The sequence below is a fragment of the Xenopus tropicalis genome, chromosome 1, assembly GCF_000004195.4.
Source record: "Xenopus tropicalis strain Nigerian chromosome 1, UCB_Xtro_10.0, whole genome shotgun sequence".
Taxonomy (NCBI): domain Eukaryota; kingdom Metazoa; phylum Chordata; class Amphibia; order Anura; family Pipidae; genus Xenopus; species Xenopus tropicalis.
This window is the reverse complement of record NC_030677.2, coordinates 185985002-186009781: the sequence shown is the minus strand read 5'-3', so window position 1 is coordinate 186009781 and position 24780 is coordinate 185985002. Positions and strand designations below refer to the sequence as shown.

At 40.9% G+C, this 24780-nt stretch overlaps 1 protein-coding gene across 2 annotated transcripts in view; it reads left to right on the top strand.

The window, feature by feature from the left end:
• The first annotated feature begins 5231 nt into the window (after positions 1–5231).
• The window catches only part of homer1 (homer scaffold protein 1), a 52898-nt gene continuing 33349 nt past the window's right edge, over positions 5232–24780 (top strand). The window contains exons 1-2 of one of the 2 annotated variants that reach the window (XM_012971377.3): positions 5232–5958; positions 7243–7814. In XM_012971377.3, coding sequence (XP_012826831.1) covers positions 7810–7814 — 5 coding nt within the window. In that variant the 5' untranslated portion in view covers positions 5232–5958; positions 7243–7809. Of the gene's footprint in view, positions 5959–7242; positions 7815–24780 lie in introns of those variants that run through there. The other variant, NM_001113132.1, reaches the window with a different exon arrangement.

Here is a 24780-nt window from a genome sequence, read left to right as displayed (position 1 = left end):
AGGGGTTGAACTTGATGGACTTTGGTCTTTTTTCAACCCTATGTAACTGCTAGTACTATTTATTTCAATTTAATCATTTCCCAGCGCTCCATCATATGGTTTTAGGTACATGTTTGCTCAATGTTTTTGAGGTCATGCAAAACAAATTTGCTGGGTGCATTTTATTTAAGGCTTGCTAAGGCACACATGCATTTTTACATTTATCTGATAGTGTACGAGACAAAGGATCCTATAATTAAGATTTGCAATTGGCAATCTGAAAAATGAAATGGATGTAAGGGTTCCATTTCAGAGTCTCAGAATGATGCCTTTATCATAATGACAGACAGGAGAAGGCTATACACTAATTGAACTTGTTTGTCAGTAGCACATGTAGCCAATTATCAAAGGCTGGTGCAAGAAATCCTATCTTATGGAGCCCCATGAGGCATTCATGATTAATTTGTTGCTTGTGTTTTGTTCCGATTTTGCAGGATGAATGGATAAACATTGCATGGAAATAGCTGACAGCTGCTCATGCCTTTCATTTTTCCATAGTTGCCAACAGCTGTCCCATTGTGTGTGAAAAATGAGTATTTTTCATGGTGATTTATACATTTACTTACTTTTCAATTTTCCACATTTCTGTATATAGTTCTGATCACTGGCGATCTAACAGAACAAATTTATGTTTAAACGTTTCTTGGAAAATACACATTTTGCATTTTATATTTACATTTTCAACTGTGATTTGATATTTAAAGAAGAACAGAACCTTAAAAGTTCTTTATTCCCACATGAGCCAGTAGTTTACAACATGGTTACAGTTAAGAAAAACATTGGTGTTTATGATTCAGCCATAGTTCTAAGAATATCTAGAACAACTCATAGGTGCTCAGCCAAAATCTTACCCTAAGATTTTAGGTGTATCTAGAAGAGCAAATATTCTCTCCAAATCTTACCCTAACTGACCTTTGGGCTGAGCCCTCCTTACCATTGCTCCACGCCACTCCCACAATTTGGGAACCATTGGACTATTGTAATCCACCTCACTGTTTGAGAGTCAGGTAATAGGAACTGAACAAATAAGTATTTTGACTGGTAAATGTAAATATAAGCAATTGACTGACTATCACTAAGTTTATGGCAACAGGTTTTAGGTCATGATTTAAAAATTGCCATTCTATTGTAACACAGAGTAACCAAACATTTTTGCTAGAAGGTACAAACTTTACTGTATCTTTTAGTGAATATATTGCGGTCTACCATTTCAACATTACATTGCAAGGAAATATACAGTTTATTAACCCCCCCCCATAATTATTTGCTGGGATCAGTAACTTCTAGTTACACAATTGCCCAGAGCCTTATTTTATCACTTCAGTCATTTATATATTTATCCAGGGGCGCTGCTGCCATGAGGCGAGTTGAGACCAGCCCAGATTTGTGGCTAGGCCACAAAGGCCCGGGCCTAGGGCGGCACAAATTCTCCCTTCTCCCCGCTGCTCCATGTGGGAGTTTAAATGTGCACTTGTGGTGGTGCGGGGGGTGGTGTTGGAGGAGAGAGGGGGCGGCTTGGGGGTGCCCGGATTTGAAATCCGGCGCTGGTTGAGACACTTGCCTCAGGCAAAAGACACTCCTGGTAATGTTAAGAGCCAGATTTCCGGTTTCTAAAATGGAAATTCGGCTCTGCTAGTGCAAAGAGTGCTTTTGCGCTCTCTACACTAGTGATGGGGCCCCTCTAAACCCCCTCTGGCGCTGTAAAGGTAAACACGGGGGGGCCAAGGGGAGTGGCATCAGAGGAACCGCCTGGGGCTGCTTAGGGGCCAGAAACACCCCTGTATATACCTGCATAATTTTTGCCTATATTATGAAATAACTGAGCCGTTCAGCTTTGACCCCAATATGTAGGACAGGGGCTCTTCCTCAGCAGCTCATCAATAATAAATAATGCAAAAAGCAGTTTATTTAAAACTATCTGACTGTTTATTTTACCTGCACTCCTGGTTCTGACTCCTAAAACTATGCAGCAAAAGCCAACCAATTAACAAACCTGAAAGAGAACAGACTTCCTCTACAGAGAACAGAAAGGGATAACCAAATACTGATTTCAACTCTGATTACATTTACAAATAACCTTAAACTATTAAACATTTTTAATTCATTTTTGTTGAAAGGTACTTAGAATTGCATGTCTTCCATACATGCATACCTTCCAATATATTATTGATTAGCTGTCTATAGATGCAGAGCTAATTCTTCCTGACTCAGAGGAAAGCTGGATAGCTGTATATTGCCAATAAGTGGGAGTAAGGCTAACATTTTGGTTTATGCTTGACACCTTTAAAAGAATCTTTAATGTTAGCAGTGTAAAGAGGCACTGGACCTACCAAGCGGGACCTCAGCCCTGATAACAAGGTGATGACAGTATCAAGCATGGCCCCAAAATTCCTTATTTAAAGCCTACACTGACACCAATGCATCACCTAATTGGAAGTCCTAGTTTCTATGTTCCTGAGTGTAAAGGTACTTGCATCAAAATGTGCTCTTTGCACTTTCGTATACTGTATTTGCACTTACCTATGCTCAACCCTCTCGTCTTTATGGTCCGAATCAAGCGCTGCTGCAGCTATTGACAAAATGGGAACCTTCCCTTTGCGCCCAGTGTCAATAGAGCCAGAGCCCTTGGTAATAAGGAATTGGGCACAAAGCTCACTTGCATGCTGAACACCGGAAATTACTTCTGCACAATTGCATCTGATTTGTGGTGAAATGTGCTTGCAGCTGCATAAAATTTAGCGACTTGGATGCAATGTATTAGACACAGTGTATTGCATCAGGCACAACGCCCTGTTGCAACCCCAGTGACACTGGAATTCTGCAAGAAAAAGTTACCTGTGTGAAAAACCATGGGAACTGCATTTAAAGTTGCACTTGCTTGCTGTACTTGTAGATATAAATGAGCCCTGATATCTTTTTCTGCTCCCCAGTGTCTTCTTCCTCCTTGGTGTGTATTACTTGGTCCTGACAGCCAATGGCCCTGACAGCTTTAATTAGTGATTTGTAAAGTGATAAACGTCATCCCTTCAATAACAGCAATAAAATGGCACAATGGTTCCTCGGACCCCTAAATGCACTAGTGGAAACCTGTGGGCCTTCTTTTTCACTTGTTGGGTTTAAGAACATAAATATAGGCACTAGTATATGTCTCGTCCTCTAGATTATAATTCGGCACTGCCAAGAACAGGTACAGTAAAAGGGGGTAATCTCAGGTTTATCAGTGTATATGATGAACCATTTTCAGTTTACCAGTTTCTCACATTTGCTTTTTACAATTTGATGGTGGGTACAATGTTAAAAAATGTTAGAAGATTTATGATGCGAAAAACTGCTAACTGCTAAATATCCATAATCTGACCTTCAGTAAATCAACCCCATTTTGTGGGGTTTAATTTCTCTTATAAAAAGAACATCCATATTATTTATGTATGTATATCTTTATTTATAAAGTGCTACTTATGTATGCAGCACTGGCTTGTTTTTGATACTGTGTATTTGGCCACTATTTTTTCTAATGTAATATGGTAAATGTATTTTTTTTACCTTAGAACCCCCAAACTCTTGGGTGTGAAGTCAAACAGTTTACCATTAAGTCTGTATCCAGAGGTGAAGAATGAAGATGATTTTAGGGATACCATGAAAACAACCCCTTCTTATTTATATATACAAGATGTTAATCAAGGTACAGACTCAAATACAACAAAAAATATTATCTGCCAAGGTAATTTATCCACTTAATGGCCACATGTATTTTGTTATTATTATCCTTGATTTCAATATCAGGGAGATAGTTGGCTAAGGGAAGATCCATTAATTTGCATGTGTAAAATCTAACCCTATATTTATTCTATTAATTCTACTTTGTGGCATCTCAAATAAATCTGATCATAAATGAGACATTGAACTGAATAAACCTATTAATATGTGTATATCCATGGGTATTTGATTCAGTCACCAGCAATACAGCATAGCGTAAATACTGCAAACTATTTGGGCCCTGATTAAATAGGCAAGAAATTAGCAACTATTAAGGGGGGGCATAATTATACTCTTCTTCTTTTCCTCCTCAACTTTACTGATTGGTTGATGTGACTAATTTATCTGTATTGGATTCTCTACATTCATTTGACAATTTAACTTGAAATTAATTTAACATGACTATTTTTATATAAAAGTGCTATAGCATTGTGTTCATTTTCAACTCTCATAGTGACTTTAAGGGGTTTGCAAAGTATAGCCACTCAGGGAGCATGGCTCCTTCCGTATATAATATCTCCAAAAACACAAGATCTCTTTAAATTGAAAGCACATCTAGCTTTACCAATAATCTACTTTGTGGTTTGGAGGGATAGTGACTCCAGCAACCAGAGAGTATTTTATATATATAGAAAAAGGTAGATAGAATGAAAAATCATTTCAAAGTTGTTTTTACTGCCCCTACCTCTAATTTGGTTTGGAGTCTACTTGGATCTTCATAGAAAAGAGGCCTAAGGAGTCAAGACATGGCATCGCAGGGGATTTTCTGTCCTGGAAACGTTCTGGTTATTGCTTGTTATGCCATTTTAGCCATAAAGCTTTATGCAAAGGAAGCCTGGAAAGGAAACCCCACTTTGCTCCTAAAATGTGAATGGAAGGTAATGGAAAGTAATCAGCTTGAAAATGGAACTAAAATATTTGGTTATGCTATGTTTTGCTATGGTTATGTTAGTTAGCCAGTAAAGCTATCACCTCTATACCACTTATTTCAAAAGGGTTGCCCTGTAACATTCTGACTGGCTAGCATGGTACATCAACTTTTCCTGCACTTACAATGGAATACCCCTAGTAGGGTTTTCTCCTAGGATTCCTACTGCTTTTCATATACATTAGGATAGGATTTCCTTACTCCCTGTAATGGTGCAATACTTTCCAATCAAGATGTCCAAGAAGTAGAGAAAAAAGCAATATTGTGAGAAAATCTGATCAAATCTGCCCCCTGTATTTATTACCCACCCTATATTTTTTCCAGAACAAGACTGTATAGCCCTAGTTATTGCTTCCCCATGTTTTTCCAGCATTTCTCCCCACCTACCACCCACCTTTGCGCTTCTCCCCCCATCCCACTCTTCCCCCTACCCATAACGCCACCTTCCTTCCACTCACCCATTTCTCTGCTAGCTCCTCCCCTCCTCCCATCTCTCTCACTTTACCCTTTAAGGTAGGCTAGGATGTTTGCCATTGCCCTTGCTTCTGCATAGATGATGCCAGTTTAGCGCAGATGAAGGACACTAGGGAGGAACGATGCTCCAATCAAGCAACTCAATGAATAGATCGGTATTTTAGCGCAAGGGATCGGGGACACAGCATTTCTCCAGGCAAAGGGCACGGTAGTGATGGGAACACAGAGGATTTATCGCATGTAATCCTACTGCTGCAGCTACAGAACAGCCGTGTGCGGCAGACCATTGCCACAATGAGCCCCTTACCGGCCCCTTCTCTACACCCCAGCCCGCCTGCCTTCTGATTGATTTCATTGTCTTTGTTGCACTTCGCCTTCTCGTCCCCAATCCCCACTGGGAATGTCACTGACAGGCCCGGATCAGTGGCTGAGGGCGGCGCTGTCCTTGCGATCTGGGGTTAGCATACCGTGCATCAGCGCCCCCTCCTCTCCGGGCTCCTTGCGTCACTGTGTGCGCGTTTCTGAGCGATGCTGCGAGCGGCTGGCTGAGCGATGGCTGGCTGAGGGATGGCTGGCTGAGGGACGGCTGTTACTGCCGCTATTGCTGCTGCTGCCTGTGTCCTGCTGATGGCCGGGGAGAGGCTGCCTCCGCTCAGCACTGACTCATTATCGGGCTGCCGCTCTCCGTGGTGCTGAAGTCGCGCCTGTGTCCCTCCGCCGGTCAGGGCTGCTCCGCGGAAGACGAGAACCGGGATACTGGGGTTTGTATTAAAACGATCAATGCACGTCGGTACCATCATGTATTGCCTGCCCGTATAATCTCATTTTACTGCACAGTGCATACATTACTATAGTGGGGTTTCATTGCAAGCTATGAGCTGGAAATATAACCCCCATTCTCCGTTTCAAGTCAGTGCTATCGGTACCTTTTTGTCCCGACTGTGGGCTCGTCCTGTAATGGACATGTGGTGGAACTGAACCCAGATATGTAAGATACAGGCACCCTGCAGTGATAACATGGAGCTATGGATGTGCAATGGTAATTGTGTAGATTTGCCTTTGTGGACAGAATAGTAGCAGGCTGGCAATGGTTAAAACAGCCCTGGGTATTTCCACTATAACTGTGACTGTAGAGCTGCTGGGTTTTGCACCATGCCATCTCTGCAGCGCCTGCAGTAGCATTAGGTGCCAGTGTAACCACTTGGCAAACACTCTAGTCTTAAGGCATGCATATCCTTAGGAAGCACAAGGCTTGCAATGCAGGCATCTTTAACCTGCAACTCTCTGGCTAGCTCTTAATTACTCCTAGCTAGGAATGCTGGGTGTGTAGTGAACAACAGCATGTTAGCAAGGTTCTGTGGCCTTAAAGCTGATATAGAAGTAAAGCTCCCTGCAGCTTTTTGTGATATTGAAAATTGTGGTTCAGCAGCAGCAGCTGCAGAGTTGCAGGTTCAAGATCTGTGGTTGGTTTGAGACAGTTCCACTTCCTCCATCTTATCTGAGTATGAGCTGTGAGCACAGTTGTAATGCCCCCCACAAAGGGTATCTAGGGAGAAATGGGGGTTGTAGCAGGGGGGAGTGCAGTTTAGATATCACTATTTTAACTCATTGCCTTCCCCTGACAGAAGGGCTGGCATTGTGTTTTATTGCAAGTCATTGGCAGGTTAAAAAATGGGTTATATTTCCGTTTTGTTAGAATGATTTTATCATTTTCACGATTTTTAATAAATTGCAGTCTTTAACCCTTTTCTACGCCAAACTAACATATTCATTTCCAGCGCTGTTATATCAGTCCTTGTGATCTGTGCAGTGCTGCAGTGGATTTCTACATTCAGCCTCAGCTCAAACTAACAAACTGGTTTGACTTTCAAGCTGTTTGGCCCAAATCAGCCCAATAAACTGCTTGGAAATCTGGTGCTTTATTACATATAACCCGCCCCCCCCCCCCACCAGGTTAGTTAGTGTGTTAGTTAGAGTGGCTATTTGAATGATAATTAGCCTGATTTACCCTTTGATTTCTCTTAATTATGTTATTTATGATGTAGTACTGGATCCTGCCCGTGGAGACGTCCCAAGAGGAGGAGAAGAAGGAGGCTTGATTCTAGCACAGGAAGAAGTAGGGGAAGGTCTGCAGCTCCTGGTCACACAAGTGCAAACTGTATATATGTCTGTGTGTGTGGGAAGAGCAGCGTGGGAAGCAGATTACTGTCGAGAAGGACATGGTTGGAATAAGCATCGGGCTGGCTTCCTAGTAATCCCCCACGCTACAAGACACTGGGAGAGGCAGTCTCATGAAGACACACGTCTTTTGTTGGATATACTTCTTTTGATATACTTCTGGTGTTTTGTATTACATTAAGATTTACAGACCTTTCCATTTTGTGGCCAGTTTTTTTTTTTAACTCTTTGGAAACATCTTTGGATTTAAAAGCCAGACGCTCCATTTATTCATGTTCCCCAGAGGAGTTGAGTGACAAAAGAGGTCTGATAACACTGGGAAGTCTTCTGTTCAAGGGAAAAGTGGGCCCCTGAGCTAATGGTGCAAGAAGAAAATCACCTCTAATAGTTATTCACAGAAAGTCAGCTTCAGAAGCGATCCCTGTCTGGGCAAAATGGGGTAAGTGGATGTTAGTTGTGCTGGTCAGGGCTCCTTGAACGCTAGCCCTATTGGTAGTTGGCACATTCTTTTTAAACTACAACTCCCACATCCACCCTGACAGTTTAAGGGTGTTGGGATTCATAGTTCAGGGCAGAGTGCCCAGCCCCAGTTCTATATGACAGAACACATGACTGTACAAGCTTTGCATTTTAATACCTGAATTATAAATAAGAATAGATGACATTACAGGTCTGCTAGACAGTCATTATAAAATAAGTCTGAATGACATCCATTGGCAAAACATCCGTTCTCCCTAAGCAGTGTTTACAGTCCAGTCTAGAGTAATTATAATGCTCCATAAATATGTCTGACCTTTTAAAAGGCACATGTTGTGAATTAGTAGACAAAGGCATATTTAATGGCAGCAAATGGATGCAATAAATCATATTGATTGCGGTTGCCAAATACAGCATGTTTGTGAAGGATTGACAAATTTGTCATTGCTATAGTTAGGATGGAAAATGAATTGTCCTGCTGCACTTATACAAGAGCCGGTCTATTCTTTTCAGTTTGGGCAGGAATGGTGGGCACCATAAATGTGTTAATAGACAGGTCACCTGTGAGCCATTCAGGTCTGTTGTTCATTCATAGTAATTGCACACAGTGGCTTCTAATCCCCTATAACCGCAGCTTCCCATTAAATCAGCGGTGTTCTAAAAAGGGATTAGTGAAAAAGTATCTGAAGTGTCCGTCCAAAAAGAAAGTTTGTATTTGTGCCTGAAAACAATCTATAATGTTAACAACAATGGGTATGGAGATGTAATCAAATGGCAATGGCTCCTCTTTTTTACACAATGCAGCAGTTCTGTCCTACTTTACGGTTGAGGGTCTGGCTATCTTTTTAAGGAGACATTCAGACAACAATGACATAAGATCATAGTCAAAACACATTGTTTACAACATTTTAGGATTTTAAACCTCTCTCAGGATTAACATAAAAAAGCATTAGTAAGGCAAAGAAAGCATTCCATAACAGTCACATTAGAGATTATTTCATGAAAGCTCTATATATTTAATAGAATGTCATATAAAATGAGAAATTTGGACAATATCCATTGAAGCAATGCAAAGTCCATGACTAATTTTGGGCACTCCAGCAGAACTGCAGCTCCCAGAATAACCCCTCTCTGCCCCCAGCCGCCTCTGAGAGTTGTCGTTCTGCAATGGAGTGTCTCTGCTCCAAATGATTAATTAAGCACAATGTTACTGTGGCAGAAAAATCTTTAAAATCTTAAGGGGGTTAAAGGCTGACACGCCGAAATCTAAGAAGCAGCAAGAGCAGCCATTTCTCAGGTTGCACTGCTGACTCTGTGCAGAAATACACCCAGTCTATTTATTATGTAACCAGAATATGCACACATTCCAGCTCAGCCATTGGATCATAGGCAAATGAATTTTGATTTTAGCATAGGGTAAATTCAGGATTTTCTTCTCTGTCTGCTTGTTATTTTGTCTCCGTGCAATCCCCATATTCATGTACAGTAACATCAGATAGACACAGGCCAACCTTTCCTTTAAGGGAGGCCTGTGTGGTTTTCTGCTGAAATCTGCCACTTTAGGCACCATGCATACTTCCCTGTTTAGAGGGGAATGGCGCTGTGTATATATAGCCACAAATACGCCACATCTTTCACACAACATGTACAACAGGTGCTTACAATTTGGGATGTCCAACTTCAGCTGTTGTTGAAAGACATGTTTACAGCATCCCCAGACAGCACATGAAAAATGGATGGGGCCATGAAATAAGGGATTTGCCATTCACTTTAAGTATAGAATCCTATGGCAGCAGCAGGTAGTAATCTACTGTTAAATAGAAAAAAAGTGATTATTATGGGCTACTAGCAGACATGGCATTTGTTATTACTTACCCTCATTCATAAGAGTGCTCTTTTTGAGACCTTTTGCAATTTAGGCTGATGCCACATGTGGCATTTTTACGCTGCGTATTTTCTAATTCTCTCGGTGGCTGAAAAACACACAATATCATCATCCATAGAAATAACTTGAAAAGATTCGAAGCAAACCACACTATGCCGAAATACGCCAGTATTTGCACAGCAAGCTATTCCTATGTATACACAAAGGCAGCTGCCAGACCTAGTGGAAATATGCAGCATTTTTCATGGATGTGCTCAGTTTTATCACTTCTATCACACTGAGCATTAGAATTGAGCAGAAAAGAAACAGGAGTTGCTTCCTGCATTAGTACAGAAGCTTCTTAAGATCTGTCCAGCCCACACCTGGAGAGAACATCAAGGGGCGCTCCTGTAATATGTTCATGATATTAGCAGTGTATAAACTGAAATGTAAAAAAACCTGTAAATTGCAAAAGTGCTCAGGGGAGGGGATAAGTACCCTTTCAATTTCCCTATGCTTTCTTTGCTTTCAATAACATCCTTAAGTTTACAGACAGTCTTACAGTGAATCTTAGAAAATGATTTTTTTACCTACAACTTATTTCCCAGTGTTCCTTCTGTCTGCACTATACTTTGGGGAAAAAAATACTTATTCCCTATATTTTGAAGGAGCTGTAAAGTCAAAATCTTAACTCAGTGTTTATATAGAGCCCTAAGATAGGGAAACTCTATATAAGAGATTTTATTCTAAAAAAAATCAGATGGCAAAGCAGTTAAAACAAGGTTCAACACAGCTAACTGGAGCTCTATATTCCTCAGTGTCTGCAGCCGAATGAGGAGTGGGCATGTTTCACTCTCTGCTTGGCCTAATGCCACACAGGGCGTATGGAGTGTATTTTCGACAAGCCAAAAAATGCTTGCCGACAATACGCTTCATACACTCAAAAATGCCCCTACCTGTGCCTGCACCTGATTGAACTGAATACGCTCGGGTGCAGGCACATGTAGCCGGCATCCGTTGAAAATGGTGGACATTGGCTACATGTGCCTGCACCCGAGCGTATTGCATTCATTTGGGTGCAGGCACAAGGTAGGCCTTACAGTAGCGGGACGTATTCACGCCAAGCATTTTTTGGCTTGCCGAGAATATGCCCCTGTGTGACATTAGCCTTATGTTTAACTTCCTTATCTGCGTCTGACTTGCTCTTATCAGCCACTGGCCAATGACAATCTAGTTAACAAACTGCTGTGCTTTTTTTTCAAGTCTTGAATAGGACAGTCCCTGCTTTTTTTTTTTTTTAAAGTCTGGTACAGAGCAGCTCTTTACTTTTTCTCACATCAGGACGGCCCTGTAGGTTTCAAGGAGCTGTGATCAAGAATGCTTGAGACCTGGGGTTTTCTGGATAAGGGGACTTTAAATAATTTGAATCTCCATACCTTAAGTCTACTAAAATATAATTTAAACATGAAATAAACCCAATAGAATTGTTTTGCCTTTAATAAGGATTAATTATATCTTTGTTGGGATCAAGTACAAGGTACTGTTTTATTATTTTGAAGAAAAAGGGAATAATATTTTAAAATTTGAATTATTTGTTTAAAATGAAGTCTGTGGGAGATGACATCTTGTAATGTGGAGCTTTCCAGATAATGGATCCCATACCTGTATTATGCCTTTCTGTCCTCTGGTTCTGACTGTTAAAAAAGTGTATCAGGAGTCTCCTCCATACGTGCTAATAAACTTTAATCAGCTGGCTTGCAACATTGTTTCAGAAGGCAGATCTGCAGAGAATATAAACAACCAGACAAGTACACCTTTCAATAGCTAATAACTTTAATAGCCCTGAAAATGTGTGTTGGAAAGTTTGCTTAGAATTATTTTCTTTCATTAGGCAAACATTTTTTTAGGTGGGGGTCCCTTTAATCACAAGCAGGGACAGACTGGACTGGCAGGGCACCAGGAAACTGGGGCTTGTTGGAAGAATGCAGAGTTTCCTGAGATTCATGGGCCTTTGTTTTTTTTCCATTTAAAAAACTGTTTATTTCATGCTGTGTGAGTCAGATACTAGCTTAGAAAAGGAAACGGCACACTTATTACACACCGATATCTTCAATCATCCAGTGCAAATTTCAGCAGTAATTGTGTGTTACAATATTTACCAAGTCCGTAGTGAATAGCACCAGTCAGGAGAATTTCTTTAGTAATAAAAGACCTTTATTCAATCTTGGCCAAATCCCAGACAGTACAGGCTATCAGATACTAGCTATCCTTTTAAGTTACAGTCAAGGTAGTAATTGTTGCTTTTTAGACCGTGTCGGACTGGGGTATCTTCCACTTCATGGACCCCAACTCCAGTTACAACTTTCTCCATGCTGAGCCCAATGCCGCCGCCACCACCCCCAACGCACAGGGATGCACCGTCTACCTTCCTTCATGTGGCCACAATGATTGTAGGGCAGGGCGCCCACCAGGTTTATTCCCAGTGTCCTGCCAGCCCAGTCCGACCCTGCTTTCAGATGTCAGTTTTGGAGTTGTACAGACATCCCCTCCTTATTTTTCTTCATCCTCCATCATGGGGTAGTGCCCTGTGCAGAGAGGCATAACTATAGAGGAAGCAGATCCCTCAGTTTTGAGGGATCTGGGGGGCCTGGACCGCGGGGTTTGCTTCCTCTATATCAGTGCTGTCCAACTGGCGGCCCGCGGGCCGCATGCGGCCCTTGACCCCCCTCTGTGTGGCCCCCCACCTGTCTGGCTGCTTTGATGGCTTAACTTTGTGTTAGGTTTAAATGGTATCAATACTGAGATTAACTGGCCCCCTGCATGGTTATCACCTCTGATTCAGGCTGTAATCCCTCTTTATTGTTTAAAAATGTAATCCCCTGTGTTGTTCACACCTTTTAATCTCTGCATTGTTCAACCCCTGCAGTGTTCACACCTCAGGCTCAGGCTGTAATCACCCACATTGTTCCCCTGTTCACACCTCAGACATTGTATGTACTGCCTGGACTATGCTGCCTGTGTAGGCAGCATAGGGCAGGCAGAATATGGCACCCACAGGCAGCAGAGGACAGGCAGAATATGGCACACACAGGCAGCATAGGACAGGCAGAGTGCTGCCTGTGTGTGCCATACTCTGCCTGCCCTATGCTGCCTGTGGGAGGTGAACCTGGCAGGGGTTTGTTCTGGGAGTTTGTTAGCAGTTGGAAATAGCCATTAAATGGTCCCTAAGGTGTGTAATTATATGCTGGGGGTTGCTGTGCTATCCACAGGGGAGGAGGAGGCATATGGATTTAAGGGTGTGTCTGACATAATATAATTCTTTAACATATGAATGATGGTTGATCCCTGCAGCGACCATTGTGATAAAATTGGTGTGGTTTGAAGTGGGTGTGGTTTAAAAATGGGGGAGTGGCCAAAACTGACTTCCATTAGTGGCCCTCCACCATGTATGCGAGAGAAATTCCGGCCCTCGGCACCGCAGAAGTTGGACAGCACTGCTCTATATGCAAGCACTTAATTGCAGACACATCTGCTCACAGCAGGGTTGGATAGGTTTTGGTGTGCGCTGGGCCCTTCCAAAGATTCTTTGCAGGTGGGCCTGGCTGCATATTGTTACACTGCTGCCTGTGCATGTAGATTCGGAGGAGGGACTCTACCATACCATGCAATGCCTATGGCTGCTACTATTGGGAAGCAGTACATTAACCATGTGCCACATTACTAATCTATACAAATTAATACTTCTCTGTCTTTAGTTATCCTTTAAATGGATACTCTATAACACATTTAAGTATCAGGTTTCATGTATTCCTGTTATTAATAAATTTAATACATATGTTTACTTGGCCTAAATTTATTTTTCAATGTCAAATCCGCTAAAGGGTAACTAACTCCTTTGCCTTGCAGGGCAAACACACATAAGTCCTGAGAATATATCTAAAATCCTTGCCAAAGATAGAATGGGGCAGATTTATTAGCGTTTGTATTTTTTGTTTTCCCAAGTCAAACTTTTTAGCACAAAAAACTGTATTTAGATATTTACTCTAAAACACAATTTTTTTGTAATTCATCTTTGAGAAGGCAAAGCTTTGCATTCAAATGAATAATGAAAAATTTGTGTTTTAGAGTAATTATCTAAATACACAAGTTTCAGAGTAAAAAGATTGATTGGTAAAAATATGAATGGTAATAAATCTGGCAGTTTGCCATGAGCGCCCCATATTTTTGCCTATAATATGCACCTTTCTGGCAATAACAGACTCCAGGAAGCCCAGAATTTAGAATTTGGAATATTTGCTGATCACATACCATGGAGCTCTAGCTTAATTCAAGTTGACATGGGTTTATGGAAAAAAAGTTTGGGATCAACTGAGACTTTGGGTGTTTTTTTAGAGATATGTCTGGCACGTAGTGCTGTAATTCAGTGATAATAAGCAACTTAAATCTAATTGTCTGTCCCAAGCGCAGCATGGGTATAGTAGAGAATAAAAAGCAAGCGGGCAATGTTTCCTGTCCCTTTTTATGTAGGAGTGTGAATGTTAGCAGCAATCTGCACTCTCTGATGGGAAGAAACAATGCAATGGCTTTTATGCCGCAGCTAGTGTAACCATACGGGTGCAATCAGTGGGACGTTTCTCTAAAGGGTAGAAGTGAGGCTGTGCGATGAATGAAGCACTTGGAACACGCTTCTGCAAAACAAAGCTGCCCATTTCCATCCCACGTACCTGTATTATATAGAGCATCGGCTGTGTGGGGCACCTTTAGCGGTGCCAGGTATATACTTTTCTACTTCCTTCCATCTAAGTGGTGTCCTGCAGTCAAAATTGCTCAGCATTTGTCTTGTGCAGGCTTGCTTGTCTCCAACTAGATGCACAAATTGCTTGTCTGTTACTTTGTAAATGGAGAACTGTTATCAGTAGAAAAACAGCAGTTATTTGAGACATTACATGATAAAAATACATAGTTAAAGGTATTGTATTTTATCCAAACTTTCCTTAAGTACTCAGCATTTGTTCTGTACTCTAGGGCGGCTAGGATCAGTCTTTACGCCCCTTGCAAGAGTTCAACAGAATATTAGGGCTCCGTCCAAAAACAGTTTTCTCTTCAATGACAGAGAATGTAATTGTAAGCAACGTGCCATTATACATTTATTAAAATATTTTGATGGTTTTAAGGTTATTTGCAAATGTATTTGCTATGAAATACAACATCTGTCTGGCTGATATTATTTGCACTACTGGCTCACACTGCTAAAACCATGTAGCAGAAGCCAACTAACAGACCTGGATGAGATTTGATAGAACAGGAAGGGATAAACAATTGTTGCTTTTAGTGCCCATTGCATTAAAGGGGTTGTTGACCTTTGAGTTAATTAGCATGATTTAATTTGCAGTTGACAGTTTGCACTTGGTCCTGATTTTTGATTATCTGTGTTTTTTTAATCACTTTTTGCTAGGGTTCACATTACCTTAGCAACCAGAAATTGGTTTGAATGAGAGACTGATATATGTATAGGAGAGAACCCGAGCAGAACAATAAGTAATAAAATGTAACAATAACAGCACAATTATAGCCTCACAGAGCAATAGTTTTTTGGTTGCAGGGGTCAGTGACCCCCATTTGATAGTTGGAAAGAGTTATAAGAAGGTAAATAATTAAAAAATAAATAATGATGACCAGCTGAAAAGTTGCCTAGAATTGCACCTTCTATAACATACAATAGCATCCTTCTATAGCATCATAAAGGTGCACCCCTACAACAACTTGTAAGGAGGTCACCCCGTATGTCACTCTTCGTACCAAGGAAAGCACTTCCAAATAGTAATGCAAAATCACTTTAATCACACATCACAATGGAGTCACAGCATACAGGTAAAGAGTCACAATGTTCACACAGGGCTTTCTCCACAAAACATGTACAATGCCAGTGTCCAGAGGACGTTATTCTTACCAAGGGTAGCTAACTTTGGGCTGTCACATTTGTCTCCAGTCTCCATGGGATCTCCTGTCCCCACCTGGCTCAGCAATCCGGCACTCCCTGTGGTGCCCCTTTGCTATTCCACCAGGCCTTTCTACTGGCAGACTCTAGCCCGAAGCTCAAGCCTTCCTTCTAGCCTGCCCCTATCTGCTCGGGTCCTTATTCTGTGAATGATTCACTGGGAAAACTGTTTCCCTCTACACTCCTGGGTGGGGCAATAGGTGGCCCTTACTACCTAACCCTGACACCTAGTGCCTGCTCAACTATCAGCTGCCCTGTTTTGACCTCTCCTTACCCTGTAGACTATTTTCCTTTGCTTCCAGAAGGTCCCTTCCTGTATTCTCCCATAAAGACCACTAATTCTTGGTATACATTCTGCCCCACACTGCTCTACACTCATATACATTTTTAATAGGTTTTAACAAAATTTCACCTAGTGGCCATTTAAAGAAAACACATGCAATCATAACTCATTATATACAATTAACCTTTTTCCACCCCCTTACAAACTTGCCTGGGTGCAAGTAACATTAAGTCAGTAAAGCGCCACAGCACCTAACTCATAAGATCAGTTATATTTTTCTGCACAAAATGACTAATATGGTGGGCCACATTTTGTGCAACAAATAAAATTTTTTATTTGAGCTGAGCAGTTTGGGGCAAGGGGTGCCTTAAATATTGTATACTGTATGGGGCAGATTTATCAAAACCCGAGTTCGAATCCCGAATGGGAAAAATTCAGATTGGAAACTAAAATTTCTGAAGATCGCAAATATCCCGAAAATGCTTACGAAAAAATCGTATTAGTCACGAAAAAATCGTATTAGTCACGAAAAAATCGTATTAGTCACGAAAAAATCGTATTAGTCACGAAAAAATCGTATTAGTCACGGAAAAATCGTATTAGTCACGGAAAAATCGTATTGGCGATCCGAAAGTCACGTAATTTTCGTACCAAACCATTGCAAACAGCGGCAGTCTTTCCGAATTTTCCGGCGCACGCACGAAGACGCCGCGGCCGCTCGAAAAAATCGGGCGCGAATCCGCTCGGCGCGTTCGGACCCGTTCGGGTCTTAATAAATCTCCCCCTAAGTGTTTATATCTTTTCTCACCCTTTGAAAGAATTTTATGCCATCCTTTATGTACAGCGTTTTGGCCTGATGTTCTTTTCTGCCATTAGCTACAAGATTTACTTGGGAATGTTTTGATTTTGCCATTCAAGGATCACAGCAAGGCAGCAGACACTGAGGTATAAGGGTTACAGTTTTGGTGTTCTGATTGGAATGGTAAAAAAATAATTGGAAGGCATCCATAACAATATAAATGGGAGACAGTGATGTTAGATATGATCAAAGAGAAGCACAAATATAAAAATTAGTATGTCATTGGCATAAAGGCAATGTTGTAGGCTACCAGAGTGAATTAATATTCCCAGTGAGTTATTATTGTGGACTGAGTAAAGGAGATATCCAAGGACAGGTTCCTATGGGCTAGCAGCAGGGCTACTTACATACTGTACCTTGTAGTTCTGATATTATAAAATGATCATCCCTTCTTTTAAAGGGGAGAAAATACCCCAGAATGTAGAAAGAATTATCAGTAAAGGATCAGCATTGTCCATTCTAGTAGCCATGACATGTAGCTGCTACTGGTAGCTCTGTGTGTCTTCACCCTAAAGCTGGCCATACACGAGCAGATCCGCTCGCTTGGTGATGTCGCCAAGCGAGCGGATCTTCCCCCTATATCCCCACCTACGGGTGGGCGATATCGGGGACCATTTAGGTAAAAAAAATAATAATCCGATCGTTTGGCCCTGGGGCCAGACGATCGGATTATGTGGGCGGCAATGGGGCAGTCGGATCGGGAACCGCATCAACGAGCCGATGCGGTCCCCGATCCGACCAGATTTTCTAACCTGGCCGATCGAGATCTGGCCAATTTCAGGCCAGATATCGGTCGGCCAGGCCGATCTGCTCTCCCCATACACGGGCCGATTAGCTGCCGAATCGGTCCAAGGGACCGATATCGGCAGCTATAGTCGGCCTGTGTATGGCCACCTTTAGGGGGGAGTAGACCAAAATCTTCACACAACTCTTTGTTACATGACCAGGAAGTATTAGTACTCATGAAATGATAAAAATCAGATTAAGAAAACCACTGATCAATATACTGAAAACACAGTCGTACCAACCCAGTCTGGAGAAAGATCTGGTTTTCTGGTTCTTTATTGGTGCTGAGATAGCTACTATATGAAATGCACCAAACACAGTGTGGAGCCATGGATAAATCCATGCTTAGCAATGCAGGGCACTCTCCATGCTCTATGTAAAGTGGTTACATCATTAGGTGCAAAATGGCTGGTTAATTGTGCATACATGTCTTACCCACATGGAGCACCATTCCTCAAAGGCAATCGGAATTGCTACGTGTATGGCCACCTTTAACTTTGCTGAAAAATTTGTGAAACGCATTAAAGTCAATGGATTTTTTTTGCAGTGACTTATTTTTTTAGGGCTACTTTTTTCATGCAAAATCCATTAGAATCTATGGGCCTTGTTTGTGGCAAATTTTTGTTTTTGCAGCGACTTTTTCCTCAGTGACCTTTACAGTGCATAATACATTGTGGTCTATGGGTGATGTTCACTCTTTAGCTCATCACTTCTCACTAGTATATATTTATAAAGGTATGTTAAACAGAATACACACAGAACATTGGCACTTGAATGCCTTGGTATGCTGTGAAAATAACACACACTTATAAAGCTGTGGAACGATTTTCTGTGAATGTGTAGTCAAGTGGAAAAACACACAATTTTGCAGACAGGACAGATTTGCTCATTATTTTGTTATTATTATTGTATTATTATTTGATAACTAAGTCACAGGCATTTCCTTTTGATCAGTCACATGATCGTATGCATCTGTGTAACAGCTTTATTGCTGGTGCCATTTCTGGTGTTCATTTTTTTTTTTTTCTCTGCAGTATCAAGCAGAAACAGCAATTCTCCTTTTCCCTATTTATTAAAACAGAACAAATTAAAATCATAAATATAATGGCCCTGGAGACTTTCAGTGCCCTTCCTGCAGCTCTTTCACCTGCCCCAGGGCCAGTACTAGGGGTAGGTAGAAGAGGCACGTGCCTAGGGCGCAAGCATTAGGGGGTGCTGGGCACATCTCTTTTGCCTGCATTCCCCTACTTCAGGATCCTGGAAGAGAGCAGGAAAATGCTCACAACCCATTAGAATACATCTACCCCTAAAAAAAACAAGTGAGCCTGAAGCTTAGCTTCTTAATATTTGGCACACTGAGCATGTGCAGTGCCACTGACTCAGCCTAACAAGATCCATGATGGTGAGATCCTAAACTTTGATGGCATGGATCATTTCTGAACCTCTCTGCTAGTAAAGTAAGTTCATTATATAAAATTCCGGATTTCCAGTCATATTCATTTGTAGGCTTTTATTTTTAGGTAAATGTGTTTTTGTAAGGTTTTGTTAAAAATCTCTTCAGACCCAATTTATTTCTAGGCTAGAGACTAGTCAGATCTTAAAAGAACAGAAGACACCGAAATACACCATTGCTGAAAAATGCGCACATTAAATAGGACTTGTGTTGCAATTATAGTTCGGCTATCTTAATTTTTAAAAATTCCATGTTTTCCTATTTTTATTCTAAAAGTTGAGCTAATTTCATTGAACTCTCTCCTTCCCTTTATAAACAGGGCAATTTATTTAGCACTCCTTATCTACCTTTAAACAAACAAACAAACCTCTCTCTCTTCTCTAAGCAGCAGCCTTTGAGCAACTCATTATCAGGGGCTTCATGGTGGACTGGCAATTAGTCTGTTCAATTCCTTTTGAAGTTCTGCAGAATCAGGAAGTGACAGGAAATGCTAAAATAAAACTGGCTTTATATTCTTGTTTAGTGCCAAAAATAACTGAAACCATTGATATTTCTTAATTAAAACAATAGGCAAAAAGTCTGTTCTGCACAAGCCTTTTTTATTGAGCTCATGTTGAAAAGGGTGTATACTTTCCCTTTAAAGGAACAGTAACACCAAAAAATGAAAGTGTATAAAAATAATTAATATATTATGTACTATTACCCTGCACTGGTAAAAGTTGTGTGTTTGCTTCATAAACACTACTACAGTTTATTTAAATACCCTGCTGTGTAGCCATGGGGGCAGCCATTTAAATTGAAAAAAAGGAGAAAAGGCACAGGTTACTAAACAGATAACAGATAAGTAGCATAGATTCCCATTGTATTCTACACAGTTATCTGTTATCTTCTTATGTAACCTGTGCCTTTTCTCCTTTTTTCAATTTAAATGGCTGCCCCCGGGGCTACACAGCAGCCATTTCTATTAACTATAGTAGACTTTCTGAAGCAAACACACAACTTTTACCAGTGCAGGGCAGCAGCACATTATATTTTAATTATTTTAAAACATTTTTATTTTTTAGTGTTACTGTTCCTTTAACTTCCATTTCCAGCAGTTTTTCCATATCTTTGTATATTTGCATGCGCTCATCTCTTCTTTCTAAACTACAATTGATTTTGTATATTTATATGTAGAAAAAGTTTTCCTGCTATTGGAAACTGTCCCTTTGGACACTGTAGTTCCATGTCGGTTTCATGCCTTTATACTGAGTCACCAGAACCTGCTGCTTATACAAATCATTTTAATCTTTCCTCTCCCCCATTTTGCTATAAGGTATATAATACTCAGAAAAAACATCACCAATATGAATGTATGATATGAGGAGCTTACTGAATGATATAAAAGCCCTGTAATTGACTTCTTGTGCTACAGACATTAGTTCTGTACTTTGTCACTGGCCATAAACATAAAGCTATTTTGGATATCCATATATTTTAATGCAGGGATTAAAACACCAGTTTATCATAAGCAGATAAAATATCACTTGACATTTGGTAAATCTGTGATAAGCGCACATAGCCACCACGTCAGCCTTTGCACTGCATTTCACTAGCATCACATCAAATGGCTCTTTAAGCACAATCAGAACAGATTCATAGACGTATTTATTTTTAACCTACCGTCATAAGGTTACCAGAAATTGAAAGTGAAATCTACAGACCATTTGTCTTTCTCTTACCTTTAAAATGCAGTTTGTTTATTTTGTTCCCCAGAGAGGCTACAATATAATATAGTTTTAAATATAATACACAAGAGCCATGAACGCTGCTTAGTGATGTCATTTGTATCACTTCCCTCACTGAAACTTGTGTATTATAATAAATACTGTTCCCCCTGTTGTAAGATATTGGAAATCACCTTAGAGTCCCAAGACCTGTATAGAAGTTCTCGCCATATTTCTATTATTGGTTTAGGCTTATAACTATTTCCTGCCACACTATTAAAGTGTCTGGCAAGGGGTGGCTCTCCCCTGGTCTGCATCAGTTGAACCAGGTGGATGTTCCATATAGTTACATAGTTACATAGGGTTGAAAAAAGACCAGTGTCCATCAAGTTCAACCCATCCAAGTAAACCCAGCACACCTAACCCACACCTACCAATCTATACACTCACATACATAAACTATAAATACAACCACTAGTACTAACTGTAGATATTAGTATCACAATAGCCTTGGATATTCTGATTGTTCAAGAACTCATCTAGGCCCCTCTTAAAGGCATTGCACTGAGCCTGGAATCAGCAAGGCCCCAGTAAAGTGCTCTGCCCTAGAGGGACAATCTTTCCAGTGAAGCTGGGGAACAGGAACCCTGTGAACAAGACTTTAGTCAGCTACAAATAGGTTTTTGTAACAGCGCTTTCTAGGAAAGTGAGACAGAATTATATAGCAAGAACAGTCGGTGCTCCAACAAGGAGAGATTGAAGAGAGCAGCTTTTCCCTAGGCTCTGCTTACCGCAGTACTGAAGGAGGGATTAAGGCATAGTCGTCTCCCTGATCCATGTCTGCTGTAGGGGAACTGGAACACATGAGATATTGAAACCCTAGGGATGAACTTTAAACTCCCCCAAGCTCTCTCTGCATGGTGTCACATTGGGCTGTCTCATTTACTGTACTGATCATTGATGGGGCTGTTTACTGCGGTATGGTAAAGCTTTCTACAGATTAAGTATAGCGTTTCAGGTGGCACTGATGTGGCAAATCTATTGGCAGTAAAATGCCAAAACATCTTTCCTTATGCTTTAAAGACATGAATGGTCTAACATGGATTTATGGTAGAGGTTTACAAAATGTATGGCTGGTCCAGCTGTGGGGCTTTACAGCATTGCACTGGTGAAGGAAGTGTGAAGGTTGATTAGTATAAAATATGGGGCAAATACTTATTTGTTCTCCTTCCTACTGTGTCTCATACCACATGGCACTTATATATATATATATATATATATATATATATATATATATACATATATGTATTTATTGTATTTATTTATTATATCACTTGTCCTCCCTGTGTGTAATTTTGTATTCTGTAAGACTGTACAGCACTGCGTACCCTTGTGGTGCTTTATAAATAAAGTTATACATACATACATACATAATTATTCCCAGGATCCTAATGGTCATAAATATATGTAAACAATACATTTTCCTACAATTTATAAAAGTTAGACACATCTCCCCCCACCCAAACCACACCATTTGTACTGCATATAACACCTCCATTGGCCAGCACCATCACATTTATCTAAAACAAATAGCAGCTTTCAACTGGTGCCTTTTTCCCTCTCACACTTTTTCAGTGGCATTTACATCTGCAAAAGCACATGTGCACTGTAAAGTTCATGCAATGAAGAATGCAGGCTTACAAAGGCAGAACTTAGTTTTATAAAAAGTCCTGCTTGGACTAAGCACTGTAATGGTTAAGCTTAGCTCAGGGCAGGAAGTTAGGAGACAAACGTGTTTCTTGTATCCAAGAAAATTAGGGCTTGAACATTCTTCAAAGAAATGTTTTTTCAGGGGCAATTGGAAATGTTTGTAACCTAAATAGTAATGTGGGTAATATGAATGTGCAAAAGAACTGTAGGCATGCTAACAAACAAAACTTGACTTTCATCCACAGATATTTAAAAAAGATAATGGAGGTGTCTTGTGGATACAGATAAAAAATTGGCTATTAGTGTGCGAATAGATTGTACCCCTAGTAGGTGCCACAGACTGTAAAATGTTTGACACCAAAAATGGCTTTCCAGCAGTCTTATTGCTAAACTGAGCTTGGCACTTGGAGTTAAGGAATTTAACATACACAAATATTAACAAAAAATATACATTTATTATATTGGTGATCATTCTGGCATATCTAACAACGTGGAGAGCACTTCCTCCACTTCGAACCACTCCTGTTACCATCAGTATGTATCAGCTCTTCTTTGCTTGATAATAGGCTGTTCAAGGGGTGCTCAAACAATGTAAACCTTAAATAAGCATTTAAAGGACAAAGCAACCCTCTTTCTTTTTATCTCCTTTTTCCTCTAGTTTTTTTTTTACATAATATAACACATACTTTATCCCTGTTTGGGTTTTAAATTATTAATTATGAAATTGCAGCCGCCATATTGTCTTCCAATACATATTAAAGATGGCCGCTTAGCTATATCTGCGCATGCACGAAAAGTACTGAACTCCGTCCCTCTTACTGCATTATAACACGCACGCGGTAGTGCAGGCAGCTGGGGAAGCAGGAGAAGGCAGAACTATCACAGATCTGTGCTGGAGAAAATGATTGGCAACATTCTGTAATTGGGGTGTTGCTATAGCAACCATGTGAAAAAGTTGTTATTTGCTGATGATTTACACAGGGAGGGGATTCCGGAAGTCAACAGTGACGTGCACTTTAATGAACAAGTTCTCCAGGTGCTCTTCTGTGTATGTTCCGCGGCCCTGATAGTTGGTAATGCACATGGTCTTGGTCTTTCTCAGAGACTGCTGGATTATGGGAGACTTGTAAGGAGAAGTCAGCATTTTTTCAAGGTAGTGCTGCAGACAAATGTCTGAGTTTAGCGTTAATTAGACAGTGCTACTAAGTGTAAACTCTACTTCAGCTCAATAGCTGCCTTCCCGGACTAGTACCAGTAGAACATGGGTTACACTGTACTCTCTCACCCAGAATGGGCCTTGGCTAAGTGGAAGAGGGAGGGGAGGGTGTTGTGCAACTACACCTCTATTGCTGCTATGCAGAAAAATAAAACAGAGGGCGCCAGAGGTTCTTGCAAACAACAAAATAATTAGTGGCAGTAGTACAGGCAAAACATACCGAGTGTATATACAGACTGACACTCCCCTGCGGGCAGACTGGCAGGAATCTCACTTTACCTCTGTGACACACCCTGTAGTGGATCCCTCAGGGAATTCTCTATCCTGATTCACTAATCACTTGGATCCCTACACTACAGGCAATATGGCCTGGGAGAGATACCTCCAAAACTGCAAGCCCTATGTGGGAGTTCAGAACTGCTCTTTCTAGCTCAACCCTAACTGCCTTAAACCCCTAGAGTGTACTATAAAGGGAGCTACACCTGCCCCTATCTAATGCCTTATTCACGGGGCCCTGTTCCCTGACTTCAACTGGGCCCATGCCCCAGGCTGACGGCTACATCCACCCTGTTACTCAGGTGGAGGCGAAGAGGAAGGTGCCACTCCTTTCCCAGCACTATACCAAAGTGAGGCAGGAAGTGGTCACCATACCTTCTAACCAATAGCACACATATGTTAATGAACTCACTTAGATACATTCCCTTCCGCTCCAACAACTAAGTGAACTTGTAGGGATTTAAAGCCATAGGGGCCATTTAACCCCATGGGTCCCTACATAAGGTATCAAAGTAATGCTTATTTTATAAGACTATATGTTCCTTTGACTTTCCTTGTCCTTTAAGCAATGCATCTGCACAAGGGATAACATCTTTAGCATATAGCCAGTATCAGTTGCAAGAACTGATTGTTGCTGACTGTTGTTGCTAAGCAACTGCTTACTGCAGTAAAGTGACGTCACTTTGCCTTATATGCCCACTTGATGTGGTTTGGCTGTGGTATCAATGCACAACACCCCAGTCTGGTTCTCATGTTCTTTTATTTTGTGTTAGTACC